This window comes from Plodia interpunctella, chromosome 3 (assembly GCF_027563975.2).
Source record: "Plodia interpunctella isolate USDA-ARS_2022_Savannah chromosome 3, ilPloInte3.2, whole genome shotgun sequence".
Classification (NCBI taxonomy): domain Eukaryota; kingdom Metazoa; phylum Arthropoda; class Insecta; order Lepidoptera; family Pyralidae; genus Plodia; species Plodia interpunctella.
Window position 1 is genome coordinate 1,877,835 of NC_071296.1, and position 14,305 is coordinate 1,892,139.

The window sequence follows — 14,305 nt, forward strand, 5'->3', positions numbered from 1 at the left end:
AGTCTTCGATAAAATAATGGCAACGACTGGTGAGGGATAAATTCATAAGTATATAAACTATGCAATGTATGTACGTTCTTTCGCTTTACACTGATAGAGGCTAGTCAAACGAAGACGAAATTTCCTCCAATATCCAATATCTACAACCTTAAATGAGGTGATTCGAGGCAAACGGAGAAGCACCAAGATTATTGTGTTAAGTAACCTGTGTATTTTAATCTGCAACCATCCAAACTTCCAGACAAACCTGCGAAGCCATAGGCGAGCTGGAAGGCCGGGAAGGCGCGGACGTGTACTGTATGGACCAATGTATCGTGTACCCGCCGAAGTGCCCGCGCGACCGCTGTCGCTGCTACGACGAGAAGCTTGAGGCGGACGAAGACGAGCTAGCGAGATACGTCATTCCGGGGCGGTTATTCAGGCTGGCGCCGTAGAAACTGATTCTACCAGAGCACACTTGATATTTATTTAGCCTGTTGAAATATCCCACAGCTGGGCAAAGTGTTTCGTTTAATTTTTACACAGATTTTTGTCGGCATGTTGCCACTCCCGCAGAAAACGTTCATTAATGTCATCCCGCCGCCGTCTCTTCCGCGGCCTCCTTTTGCGTCTACGCCTTTCTGGCACCCGTAGGTAGTTGGGCATATCTCATTGGTGACATGCGGTAAACATGATCATGATAGCCTATCACAATTAATTGGAGGTCGGCTCTCCGTTTCTTTTTGCGCCATTCTTATATACTGCGCTTTTGTGTCAGGGGTAACGTCTATCGTCTTCATTATGTTTTGATAGTAATGGAAGAAGGACTTTTGCGCCATTTTTCGTTTATTTTGGATAAATCCTTCATGGCAGAGTCTCAATTTTTATTAATATGAGGTAGATAAAGATATGTTATTTTATAAATTATGTAAAGTGTCGGGTAGCTAGCCTATCGTGTGGGAACTGTGTATATAAATCAAATATATCTAATATGAACAAACGTATTAGTGTGCTCTGGGCTCAGTAAAATAATGTTATTAAATGAAATTCTAAACTGATAAAAATGTAAAAAAAAACAAAACTGAAATGCCATTTCTAACTTTTAGTTTCACCGTGCCATAATAGGAGATTCCTTATTTGTTTATTGTTTTTTTTTAATATTCCACACAATGTAGGTAGAACTTCTAACTCCCGTTATACCAATTTTTTGACAAGTACCTCACATTGCACTAGGTGTACTTATACATGGCGTTCCAAGCGTTTAGATACCATTTGCGTGGTATTAAGGCTGTATTTAGATAGTTAAACAGTTGGTTGGCAGCCCTTTGCTTGTTGCATTAAAATCAATTAAAACAGCAAAATGCCAATTTTTCATCTTTTTTTCACAAAATCTTAAATATCTGGGAAACTAGAATCAGCCCTGTGGTACCATTTTGCTTGGAACGCCACTTATGTACTTTTTAAATATTGTATTGTAAAACACGACAGTAGTTTTTACGAGATTCTTGATATTTAATGAGATCTGGAGGGTGTACAGATGTAGAATATTATAAGCAAGTATATTTAAGTGTCTATAATTTTGCATAGTTAGCATAATTGTACATCGCAATTCTTTTTCGTAATGTGACGCCTCTAATTTTGTACATTAAAAGTCAAAAACATTTATTGCAAAATCTGTGTTTGTACATACATACAAGAGTGGTAAATTTAACAATTGTCATTTATACATTAACAATTTTTATGATAAAAAGGGGAACATTTTCAACTGTCATTCATTATTTAGGTACTACTTTGCCAAACGTTTATGGTATGATATGATATGATATGATATGATAGGTCTATGTCAAATCCACATTTTTTCGAAAAATATCGATTTTAATCGTAACGTAAAGATCTTTAAGAGTTTCCCTTTTTGCAGCTTTGTATTGGTGAAGTTTTCCAAAAAAGGTGTCAATGAAATTGAATTCACTTACTTATTAAATATTTATACATATTTAGTAAAATGAGATTATAGTTTTATATTTACATAAAGTTTGTTTTTTATTTTATCTGCCTTTGGTAACTATTATTTTATAGAATTCTCATCCTTTTACATGGACAACCAATGATTTAAAAAGGTGGTAAATGATATAGCAAATCACTAATAGCGATTCTCCTTGCACAGATATTCAAGAAAAAATAAACAAAAAATAAAATATATTATTTATTCCACATTTATACATAGTTAAATCTAATTTTAAAGCACTTTCATTGGTCGCTGGCGATAATTTTCTCCCCACCATTTTTGGGTTAAAAACAAGAACCTCATACCTGGAACCTTACCTCCTGCTTCTGGGAGGTTTGGGGCTGCCAAATCGTTGGTAGATCTCCGGAATCTCGTAGTCGAAGCTGTCGGGCCCGTGACGGTAGCCAGTTTTGGTGTTACTTGGACCTGGACATAATATCTTGATTAATTATACCTTCATCATAATTATAGTACCACACCGCGTCTGTCAGTCTTTCTCTCTCTCATCTCCGCATGGTCTTGGTTACATCGAGGGTTGTGACTAAAAACTTTAAAATTTGAAGATTCGAAGATTGGACCGGCCGCCTGCCTGACAACAACCCTCCTTGGGAATGCTATTGTTGACAGACAATTGACAAGCGTCCTTTAATCGACTCGTACGACATCCACAAAAGTAACGATCCTATTCTAGAGCGGAAGCACACGCCTAGCGAGTATCAACTAGTATCAATATTGCCCGCCTGTAAATCGAAAGGTCTCAGGTTCATATCCTAATCGTGTCATATGAGTTTTTATACCAATTTGAATCATTATAGTTTTCATAGACCACCACTTGCTTCCGGTGAAGGAAAACATCGTGAGGAAACCTGCACACAGGTTGACAGTTTAGTTCACTAGTGTATATGCGACTATGCCACTAGATGGCGGTGAGCAGTCGAAAAAGTCAGACGCCTTTAGGCGACTTGAACAAAATCTGACACCAGTGTTAGCAATAACACACTCGATATCAGTTACCTGCGGCAGTGTCGGGCAGCACGGAGCCGGCGCCGCAGCCGCGACAGCTGCAGCTAGCGGGCGCGGCCAGGCGGTGCTGCTGGCGGCTGCCGTCCGCGCACGCGAGCGCTACAGTCAGCGCCGCGTATCTCACGGCCTGGCAGCACGAGCATGACGATGTGTGGCTCGATGTCGCTACGGTAAATATGTGTCAAGTGCGAGTTGGCCTCCAGACGAGTTGTTAAATTTATATGTATATAAGCTTTTGCCCTTCAACTTCGTACATGACTAAAATTCTGTTTCCCGTGGGAATTTCAGGAAATCCCTTCTTAGTGCTCCTCTACACTGTCCTAGGATCCTACACACCAAATTTCAGCTTTCTACGCCCAGTAGCTTCGGCTGTGCGTTGTCTGTCAGCCAATCAGTTACTCAGTAACGTTATAAGTTATACTCAGTAACGTATATATAAGTTTTATATATATAGGTTAGGACAAATCATACAGATTGAGCTAGCCCCAAAGTAAGTTCGAGACTTGTGTTATGGATTACGAACTCAATGGCACTACATTTTATAACAAGTATTTGTTATAAAATATACTTAGTGCGTTGAGTTAGTACATCTGTATGTACATATATAGGTAAACATCTATGACCCGGTCAATCAGAACAAGGTCATTTCCATCATGACCCGACCAGGGATCGAAGCCGGGACCTCTCGGTTCAGAGGCAAGCACTTTACCACTGCGCCACCGAGGTGGTCAAACGAATATGTTCTAAATCGAGAAATATTCGGATTTAGAGAATGCTTTTTATTGAATTTTTCGAACTTTGATGTATGTATGGTTTATATACTCAATTAAAACATCCTTTCAAAGCGTTGGAGTTAAAATGCTAAAATGACCAAAGTTGCAAAATGACTAATAATAATAGTTCACGAGTAGGTTGCTATCACTTTGCTATCATCATCATCGACTGCCCTTTATATCCCACTGCTGGGTATAAACCTCTCTCAAATTATGCTATTCACCTCTTTCCCGTGTTATTCGAAACCACATCATCTTTTTCTCGTCATCGACCCATCTTGACTTCGGATGTCCTACGCTTCGCCGGCCCTTTATCCCTTACTCCTACGACATATCCACGGGAGTATATGAAGTCATGCTATTCTAAACCATAGCTTTACGTTGTATTTTGATTATGATACCAAAAAACAATGAAAAAATTTTAGATTTTTAAAAACCAATCTTATACTTATGTAAATGTAATTATACTAAAATTAAGATAATATATTGATAATTTTGTTATTGACAAATATTGCATGCCTGAAAGGGCAATCTGTTGAAACTCTCAATTAAATTTACCATTCTTGTACAAACACAGATTTTGCAATAAATGATTTTGGCTTTTGACTTTGACGATGACGCTGACGTTAAAAACAGCAAAACAGTAGTTACAAGTGCCAATCTTACCATTACTGAAAGTAGTGCCGGAGTCGCAGTATCCCTTGCACTCGTTGAGTCCCTTGATCGGCTCCTTGTTTACGCACAGCCCGTGAGGACCGAGGTGCACGCGGACCATCATTATTGTGTCCGAGCTTCTTATCGGTTTCGGGACGCACGTGCCTGCAAGGGAACAACAACAACAAGACATGTTAAAGTTTTGCCAAATGAGTACATCAAATTGTGTCGCCGAAAAAATCCGTAACGTCACAATAAGATAATATCTGATTTGACTGTGATTTGTGTGTGGTTAGATAAAAAATTACAACTACAATTTTTTTCAACAAAACCGCACAAGGAGATGCAGGTAATGTGGCTAGAAATTCAAATAAGTTCCCGATAAGCTGTAATAAAAAGAGTTATAATGAATCAGTGGCTCACTCAAGGCCTGCGGTTTCTCGACGCAGACGACACAGCAGGTCCCGTTGACGAGGTCCCGCGCGTCGCAGCCGCTGACGTCGGGGCAGCTCTGGCGGGACGCGCTCACTTGCACCTCCTCCCCGGACTTGTCGCACGAGTAGGTGGTGCAGTTGTCGGCCGAGTACCACACTTCGCCTGGGACGAAATGAACCATAAAATAATTCATTCATTACCATTACACAATATAAACAATATATTAGAAGTTTAGAAAGCGAAGCTTTGCTTCTGAACTTCTAATAGCCTTCTAGTTTTTTCTGCTTTCTTCTTTTAAACTATGCAACGGATTTTTGATACAGTTTTTTCTGTTATTTAGACTATTTATACCCTTAGGTTTACATATAAATTAGATGTTGCCTGGGGCTTCACTCCCTTGGGAATTTTCAGATAAAATATATCCTACAGCAATCTTGGGTAATTTAAGGTACATTAAAATCTAAGAATGTTTGAAATCGATAGTTTCGGATTTCGGCCTCAAACATACAAACTCACAAACGCTTACCTCTTTATAATAATAGTATAGATGATAGGTCTGATGAATATAAGCTTGTGTGAATGAAACCTTTATATTTGTATTGTCCTTATAATGTATAAATGATTAAAATAAATAAATAAAATACTAACCTGGTGTCTTCAACTCGTCATCGAGCACACACTTGTCCTGCACACACCGGCCACAGCATTCGCCCTCGGCAGGTAGTTTGTACACCCAGCCTCTGCGACAGTTGTTGTCGCAGGTCTGCACGCGGGCCACGTGCGCCAGCTTGTTGTTCTCGTCGCGGGAACACGTCATGTTCTTGCACGGATCCGAAGTGGGGTACGTTTGGCCCTCCTGGTCGACGGTAATATTGAAAGGGACTATAGATACTATCTTGCTTGGACTAGATACTATCTTTACAAAAAGAACGGGTTGCACTCCGCGAGCGCCATCACAAGTGAAAATTTGAATATTAACGTTGTGCATTTTTGACGTCTTACGAAAGTTCGATAAGAGGGCGAAATGCGGATTTGTATTTCACTTCTCACCATCGAATCGATTCGAAGTGAGACGCAGTGAACCAATCACAGTGTGCCATTGTGATCATACCGCAATGTGATTGTCTCACTACGTCCTATTAACATTTTTTACTCATCACAAAAATAAGTTTTCATTTTAAAATCGGCCAACATCTGGTAATGGAATAACACTTCAAGAATAAGAATTTAGTCAACTTACCTGGTATATCTTGTTGCCGACGCGGCAAGCCACTGGTTCACTTGTGGGACAACATTTCCCGGGGACTTTCTCTTCTTTTAGGACGAACTGCTTGCGCACAGCTTCCGATATCTCTGGACATGTTTCATCGCTTGATTGGACTTGCAACTGTAGAATAAGAAATACAATTAATTTATATCCAAGTATCATTTTTGACTTGTGGCACGACGCTAATGACGCAACTCCGAAACGTCAGACGAAACAGATAGTTTGCAATACTGTGGATAGATGGCGTTAATGGTTGAATTGACAAGATTGGATCGCAATGTTGTTATTCGTACGATTTAACATTGTTGGCAGCGTTTCTTCAAACATCAAACCCAGTATGGCGGGAAGATCTTGCCTTTGTTGTTACAAAAATACTTCATAATCCTACCAATATTAAAAATGCGAAAGTTTGTGTGGATGTGTGTATGTATGTGTGTAGCTTTGTTACTCTTTCAGGCAAAATCTATTGGACCGATTGTTATGAAATTTAGTACACGGGTATAGTACTGTATCAGTTACTGGTTGTATTAGTGTACAGTCCGAAATAAACAATTTCATAATATGAAATAACACATTTCCTACGGGAGCGAAGTCACGGGAGCTAGTAAAATGTATTTTTGTTTTAATTCTAAAATATAATAAGAATGGAATTACACTATTTTTTTTTTAAATTATACTATATATATACTGACGGTGCCGTTAACGTCCACACAGGAGTAGCGGGTACAGAAGTCTTGGGACGCCCACTCCTCGCCGACGCGTCGCTCGCTCCCGCGCACTGCGCACGCCACAGGCTTGCACTTGCCGCAGCATTGCTTGCTGTCTGCTTCCGCTGGGATGTATTTTGAACCCTGACGTGTATAAAAGCGGAAATAAAAGGTTTTAAAAAATTACATATTCAAAAAATTACCTAAAAACGCTGGTTTTCAATGAAATATATTTAAAAATTGTGTGAACAAAAAATAGGACTAAGAATAGGACTGAGTAAACATTTTTTCTTTCACATCGTATTTAAGTCGTTTGAAATTGTAATTATATGGGTGTAGTTGCCTGAAATAAATGAATTTAATTTTTTTTATTCAACCACTTACCTAGCAGTGGGACACATATAACAACCTATAAAAAACCATTGGACTATGCCACTATCACTTTGAAACTCATACATACCAGTGGGCAGTCTTCATCACAATGCTTGACCGTGGTGACCTTCTCAAGTTTCCCGTCCTCCAGTTGTTCGCAGCGGTAAGATTCGCAGGGATTGTAGGGAGAGGTCCAATTCTCGCCGACCTGAAATCATGTCTTGTTTAATTCTAGCTAAGTATACACTGTTTGTTTAATGCCGACACTAACACTATACACTGTCGATTGGATCAAAGTTACATAGTACTCGTATGTTGGATGCAGGCCGCTTCCAACAGGTCATCTTGGAAATTCTTCGGAGGCCATAATGTGGCTAAATTTATAATACACTATTGACAAACAATTGATTTCAGACACAAATGTAAAATCGTTATTGAATAAATAGAAAAAATTGAAAGCAAGGAATAAGGAATAGAACAGAAAGGTAGTCACCCGGTAGACGTCCCCCCCGTGCCGACAGGCGACGCGCTCGTAGCGCGCGCAGCAAGCGAAGGGCACAGCGCGCGGCTCCCACACCAGCTGCGCGTCCCACGGCGGCGCTGCGCACGCCGACACCACGCAGCGCGACCTCGCGCTCGCCTCCGCGCCCGCGACCTCCGCCGCGGAGCAGCGGCACGAGCGGCACGGGCCGTCCAGCCATACCGACCCCAACTATTCAATATTATTGCATAAGTGCCTTAATAATATTTAATAATGACAACACCGAACAACTCTTGATACATATCCGGAGAGCTGTCAAATTTCCTATCTTACTTCCCTTCAATTTCGGTGAACGCTTTGTGCCACGAATTAATATTTATATTTAATTTAAAATCTAGTTTTAATAAATAACAATAAATAAATATATTAGGACAAATCACACAGATTGAACTAGCCCCAAAGTAAGTTCCAGACTTGTGTTATGGGATACTAACAGGACGATACTATATTATATAACAAATTTAACACTTTACCACTGCGCCACTGAGATCGACGTCGTCGTTTTAGATGTATAACAAAAGTATCTGTGGTTGCGAAATACATATAAAATTATATAAGCCTTGTGTTTTGTATGCTGCTTTCCATCCACTGCAAAACTCTGCAAACCCAACCGTATCCACGTGCGCCTCTCGCAATATATACTATATTGTTCGCTGTTGAAGTTAACAAGTTGAAGCGTGTCGGGTGAAGAATACAACCGCTCCAAATCCTACCGTGAATGTTGTTCGAGGCGACTAAGTATCATAAGGCTCAAAAAGGACTGACTTCCGTTGGAAAAAACTTGACCAAATCTTCAAAATTTAATGCTTGATTTTTTACATAAGTGCTAAACTTCGGGGCGTCACAGCTCCGAATGTACCTGGGAACACGTGAGGATGAGAGAGAGAAAAAATAAAGTTACAAATTCTAAAGAAAGTGTAAGAATGATAAATGCTTACATCTTTCAGCACAACTTCGGGCACATCCCTGGCCTTCTCGCCGCCTCTTGGTGCCGCTTCCCATTCCAAGTTTACGATGCATTTGTCTTTTGGTATCTCTGCAAAATATTTCATTGCAGCACTATATTAACTAATTAGTTCATCATTTATATATAAGATTTATAAAATAAACATATTATATTCGTATATAGTATTCTAAGATAAATGTGCTTAAATGCGGATTTATCGCAAAAGGTATACCGCATATCGCAGGATGTTGTTTTTGTGCAGGACACAGGCTAATCGTAGACTCGCCTAGGTGTCTTTTAGCACTACTATAGGTTCACTAATAAATAGAAGTAAGAAAATGCACGGATTTTCACGGCCCAGGATTTATTGTCTATAACTATACTATACTATATTCTTAGTCTATACACTATTCTATTTATAATCTATCACTGTCTATCAATTACTGTCTATACATATATACACAGTCTCTATCTGTAATTAATACGATGAACTATGCTATCACTTTAAATAATCACTGTGCACTCTCTAGGTACTGGTATCTGTACTGTGTCTAACACTGTTCCTAAGACTGACTGAACACTAACTGAAAACTGTTTACTGAAACTGTAACACTGTTTACTTTAACGAAACTGTTCACTGTCTCTTCTGTGCTCAAATAAAACTGACTGTTTATCACTGAAACTGACTAAAAACTATTATAACTACTATAACTGAAAACTGTGTTTACTGGAACTATTCACTATTCACTATTTCTTCTGTACTCCACTGTTTCCAAGAGACTGTAGACTGGAACTGGTAAAATAAAAACTGTCCTGTCGAAGGACTTGCAGATTCTTATATACCCAGACAGCGACGAGCAATTTCCTGTTGGAACATTGTAGAAGATTCCAGTAAGAACTTTTTAGAATAAAATCGAACTTATAGCGAAAGATATGATGTTTGCCTGGTACTGTAAGAATGAAACGGCGTAAAGGATGTATTTACTTCTCTTTCGCACCTATTGCAAAATGGTTGTTTCTAGAATGTTGGCTATTGTTCTGTGTGTGTGTGTGTGCGGAAGGAAGGCTTGTAATTGGTTCTGGAGCATTCGATTATTCCTGTCTCGTTCCTTCTTGCTGCGATCTATATATTGCCTTCTGTTTTCTTTTGTTGTAGTATTTCTATATTTTTCGGCCATCTTTGCATCCGTTATTAGGAGTATAGAAGTTCATTGAATGTTCATTGATGTAGCCTTTCTCTGTCTGTTATATACCTGTTTTTGTCTATTACTTTACGATTTATTACACTATTTACTATGAATTCTTCGGCCATCTTTACATCCGTTGCACCAGGAATACAGAAGTTCATTGAATTTTCATTGATGTAGTCTTTCCCTGTCTGTTACATTGGAATTTATTACGCTACTCACTATGAACTTATGCAATCCGCTTGTGTGAGTGTTGACGTACTATTTTATTTTTTATTAATGAATGAGTTGTCGCGTACAGTTTTGATATCTACATCGATGTTTTATGCCTCAAATAAATTATTTTTATTCATACAATTTCAAAAGCAAATTTTTACGCTATATACTCAGGATAACACATTCATACATCATTTGTTTTCAGAGTATGAAACTTGGGGCATTCAGGTTTCTCCGGACAGGTGTCCATGCGGCAAACCATCTGGACAATGAGGCAGCACCCGCTATGGAAACAGTCCACATACTTACCACACTTATACTCCGGGCAGCACTTCCCAACGTCAAGAGTCTTCAGAGTATGGAACTTGGGGCACTCAGGTTTCTCCGGACAGGTGTCCATGCGGCAAACCATCTGGACAATGAGGCAGCACCCGCTATGGAAACAGTCCACATACTTACCACACTTATACTCCGGGCAGCACTTCCCAACGTCAAGAGTCTTCAGAGTATGGAACTTGGGGCACTCAGGTTTCTCCGGACAGGTGTCCTTGCGGCAAACCATCTGGACAATGAGGCAGCACCCGCTATGGAAACAGTCCACATACTTACCACACTTATACTCCGGGCAGCACTTCCCAACATCAAGAGTCTTCAGAGTATGGAACTTGGGGCACTCAGGTTTCTCCGGACAGGTGTCCTTGCGGCAGACCATCTGCACAGTGGGGCAGCACCCGCTGCGGTCCACGAGGCGCTCCATGCCGGCCTCCATGATCTCCACTTCATTCTCGTTGGGCAGAGGCTCGCATTCGCTGGCCGGTTTGCATTCTAATATTAAGTAAATCAAAACTAATATAAATGTGAAAATTTGTATGTTTATTGTGTAAGCCATTAACGCTTTAACTATTCAACCAATTATCTTGAAATTTCTCGTACATATTGTTAAGAGTATGACATATGGAAAATGTGCTTTTCCCCGGAATGAAAAGTATTCATTCCGGGGAAAAGCACATTTTCCGTGGATCGCGTAGAAGAAGCCGCATATAAAAGCTAGTATTTTAAAATCAAAATCCATGCAAAGATTCGAGAATAGCTAATGTGAATGAAAATGAATTTCGATGATAACGTTAACTGGAAGTCTCTGTTTCGCATCTGAGTGTTTTCTAAAAACTTTTTCCCGTCGGAACTTAGAGCCCTACTTTTTCTTCACCACTCCACACCTTCGATGTCCTTAGTAGTCAGACTGCTGCAGAGTTTGGATTGATGTAAATCCCAGGTCTTACCACAAGCAAACTCCTGACAGCCGTTGGGCGTGGTCTTCTGTTTGAGCACTTGACCCGCTCCGCACACAATCTTCTTTGGTTCGTCACACACCGTATTGTCTTTGGGTTTGGGGACTGAAATTTGAACATATTTTTTATCTCTTTTGAAGCATCACAGCCAAAATCAGGGTACTTAAAGCCTAGATCGAGTTCACTTATCGAGTTTATTTGTTAGACAAATTGAAAAAAGCCCCGACTTTCAATATTAATTTCGCTACAACTTTGAACGGCTGAACCTATTTTCATGAAACATGGCTAAGAACATTCGGGATAAAATTAACTATAACACAAAAAAGAAACTAAACGAAAATCGGTTCATCCGTTTGAGAGCTACGATGCTACAGACAGATACACAGACAGAAACGTTAAATATAACACCCCTCTTTTTGCGTCGGGGTTTAAAGATAAACATTTAGTTGGCTATGATTTTAAAAAAATCCCGGCTATACCGTTGTTGCCACTCGGGTGTTACGCCGCGCTTTTTATTCCTGATTCTCTTGCACGATATCCGCGGGATAATCCTATTCTAGAATACTAAATTAAAAACTTATTATTGAAATTGGACTTTAAATACTATTGCAATTTGTTGTCTCACCCATCCGGAAAAATATCTACTAATAAATTGAAATCATAGTCGACTGTTTCGTCCGTAACCACAAGTGAGTGACCCGTATTTTTTATTAATAATGAAGTGGCACTCGCAAGGGAAAGGAAAGCCACGAAGGGCATTCATGGATCAGATAAAGGAATAGGCAGTTGTAAATGGAAGCTGCACCACAGATAAGAACAGTGTTCTTAAATCGTTGGTGATAGATGGCAGAGGATAGGTGTAAATGGAGATTGCACCATAGACAAGATCAACATTTTTTAAATGTTGGTGATTGATGGCCGAGGATAGGTGTAAATGGAGCCTGCTTTTTTCAAGAACATTGATTGATTGATGATATGTGTGACTCACCACACATGTAGTCCTTGCAACAGCGTGTGGCGTCACTGTGTTTGGTGACGAGATCCTCATCGTTGGAGCAGACGGGCGTGGTGCAGGTCTGCGTGGTGCACGACACGTGTGCTGCGTTCTCGGAAGACAGTTTGCTGCACGTGCATTTCGTGCACGCGTCCTCCTGGCAATGAAATTTTTGAATATGTATGGAGTGTGATTCAGTTTTACTTGTGAAGATTTGTAATTGGTATTTTGTTGTTATTACTAGTCTGCATTGTAATTTCTGTTGTAAATCTTTCTAAAATAATAAAATAAATAAGATACCATAAAAATAATATCAACATGAACTAACAAATTAAAATATATTAGTTATAATTTCAGTCAATTAAATGTATAATATGAGGGACATGTGTAGATAGGGCATACAAACGCCATCAATTTCTTTTAAATTTCTTTTATATATATATTAACGAAACGTAAACAAATTATGTAGGTAGTATATAATAATGCAGTGTATTTGTTATTCGAATTTTTTATTTAAACTTTATTGAACAAAATACAATTTGTAACAGTCAACCATTGGGTCATACAACCAAACATTTTTTAAAGCTATATATAGATGAAGTATATTTAACATTTGCAACACTGACCTGCCACTCGTCTCCAGCATAGTGCTCCTTCTTCGCATCGCACGGGAAGCATTTGCTCGCTTCTATACAGGTGTTGTTTACGCGGACCTGATACAAACCAACTTCAATATGTATTCATAGATAATCATTCAAACATAAACAATACTAAGAAGAAACTATAAGAGATACTAAGAAAGAAATAAATCAAATCATTTATTCAGAAATTAGGCCTTCACAGGCACTTTTTCACGTCATATTCTAAATTAAATGATGTTTACCAAAGATACAAACTACTAGCATTTCGGAACGACCACTGCTGAGAAGAAATGCCGAAAGAAACTCATTCAAACAGTGTTGGTCCCTATCATGCCAGAAGGGCTTAGGCCATTTTTTAAATATAAATTTATGTATAATGTTTTATCAGTAATATAACATGTAAGTACAATAAAGCCGATTCGTCGATGTCGTATACTTTAACGGTATACTCGTTAGAAAGGGACGTTAGATCAGCTGACGGTCAGCTCTAGCTCAATATTTCTGAATAGTTGACCGAACGAGCGAAGCGAGCGAGGTATACCAGTCAACTTGGGACAAAAATTGTTTGTAAAGCGATGACTTTGGAACCGTTGGTCTAATCTTGATAAAATTTAAAAGGTATGTAGGATGTGTCAATAGAATTTATAAGTTCGCGGGGCAACAAAATCTGTTGAGTCGTTTTTGGAATATTATACAATTTTGGAAAAACTCATCAAAAATTTATTGTGTTCGCGAGGTCTACTAAGTTCGCGGCGAACAAATAGTAATATTACTAACATCGATATAAGAAATGTAAGTGCTCAAAATCATCAAACCACATATTTAGAAATTAGACCTTCACAGACACGTAATATTCTAAAAATAATATTTATCAAAGCTACAAATTACTATCATTGAACGACTGTTGCTAAGAAGAAATGCCAAAAGAAACTTATTTAAACAGTTGTTGGTGTATTATAACAAACAAATCCTATATGGAGTGCGATCCACACGCTCATAAGCTCTCTACACTGCTCCATCTTCCTCCACGACGTGGCCGAGCCAGCGAAGATCCTGTTCCTAGGTCTCGCTCATAATGCTAGTCTATTTCGAAATCCTGTAGCTATAGTCAATGTTTATTGTATAAGTAATATATAAATCGTAGTTATTTACCTCCTTCCTACAGTTAATATACACACACACCGTTCGCACACTGATTCAGGTCTCATCTGAAAATCGGTGTATCGCCCCTCTGGGTGATATGTGTACTTTTTATATTGCTGCAAACAACACAGAA

The 14,305-nt window shown here is 39.1% G+C and overlaps 2 protein-coding genes across 8 annotated transcripts in view; one reads left to right on the forward strand and one right to left on the reverse strand.

The window, feature by feature from the left end:
* The window catches only part of LOC128683847 (uncharacterized protein), a 34,167-nt gene extending 32,157 nt beyond the window's left edge, over nt 1-2,010 (forward strand). For all 6 annotated transcript variants that reach the window (XM_053769849.1, XM_064437071.1, XM_053769851.1 and 3 more), the window contains one exon: nt 242-2,010. In XM_053769849.1, coding sequence (XP_053625824.1) covers nt 242-434 — 193 coding nt within the window. In that variant the 3' untranslated portion in view covers nt 435-2,010. The remainder of the gene's footprint in view (nt 1-241) is intronic.
* A 159-nt stretch (nt 2,011-2,169) lies between these two features.
* Hml (Hemolectin) overlaps nt 2,170-14,305 on the reverse strand; it is a 59,799-nt gene continuing 47,663 nt past the window's right edge. For both annotated transcript variants that reach the window (XM_064437070.1, XM_053769848.2), the window contains exons 62-75: nt 13,015-13,101; nt 12,383-12,545; nt 11,386-11,499; nt 10,715-10,930; nt 8,695-8,792; nt 7,709-7,927; nt 7,304-7,423; nt 6,829-6,987; nt 6,110-6,256; nt 5,518-5,725; nt 4,858-5,031; nt 4,447-4,599; nt 2,999-3,172; nt 2,170-2,410 (exon numbers count right to left, since the gene is read on the reverse strand). In XM_064437070.1, coding sequence (XP_064293140.1) covers nt 2,298-2,410; nt 2,999-3,172; nt 4,447-4,599; nt 4,858-5,031; nt 5,518-5,725; nt 6,110-6,256; nt 6,829-6,987; nt 7,304-7,423; nt 7,709-7,927; nt 8,695-8,792; nt 10,715-10,930; nt 11,386-11,499; nt 12,383-12,545; nt 13,015-13,101 — 2,145 coding nt within the window. In that variant the 3' untranslated portion in view covers nt 2,170-2,297. The remainder of the gene's footprint in view (nt 2,411-2,998; nt 3,173-4,446; nt 4,600-4,857; nt 5,032-5,517; nt 5,726-6,109; nt 6,257-6,828; nt 6,988-7,303; nt 7,424-7,708; nt 7,928-8,694; nt 8,793-10,714; nt 10,931-11,385; nt 11,500-12,382; nt 12,546-13,014; nt 13,102-14,305) is intronic.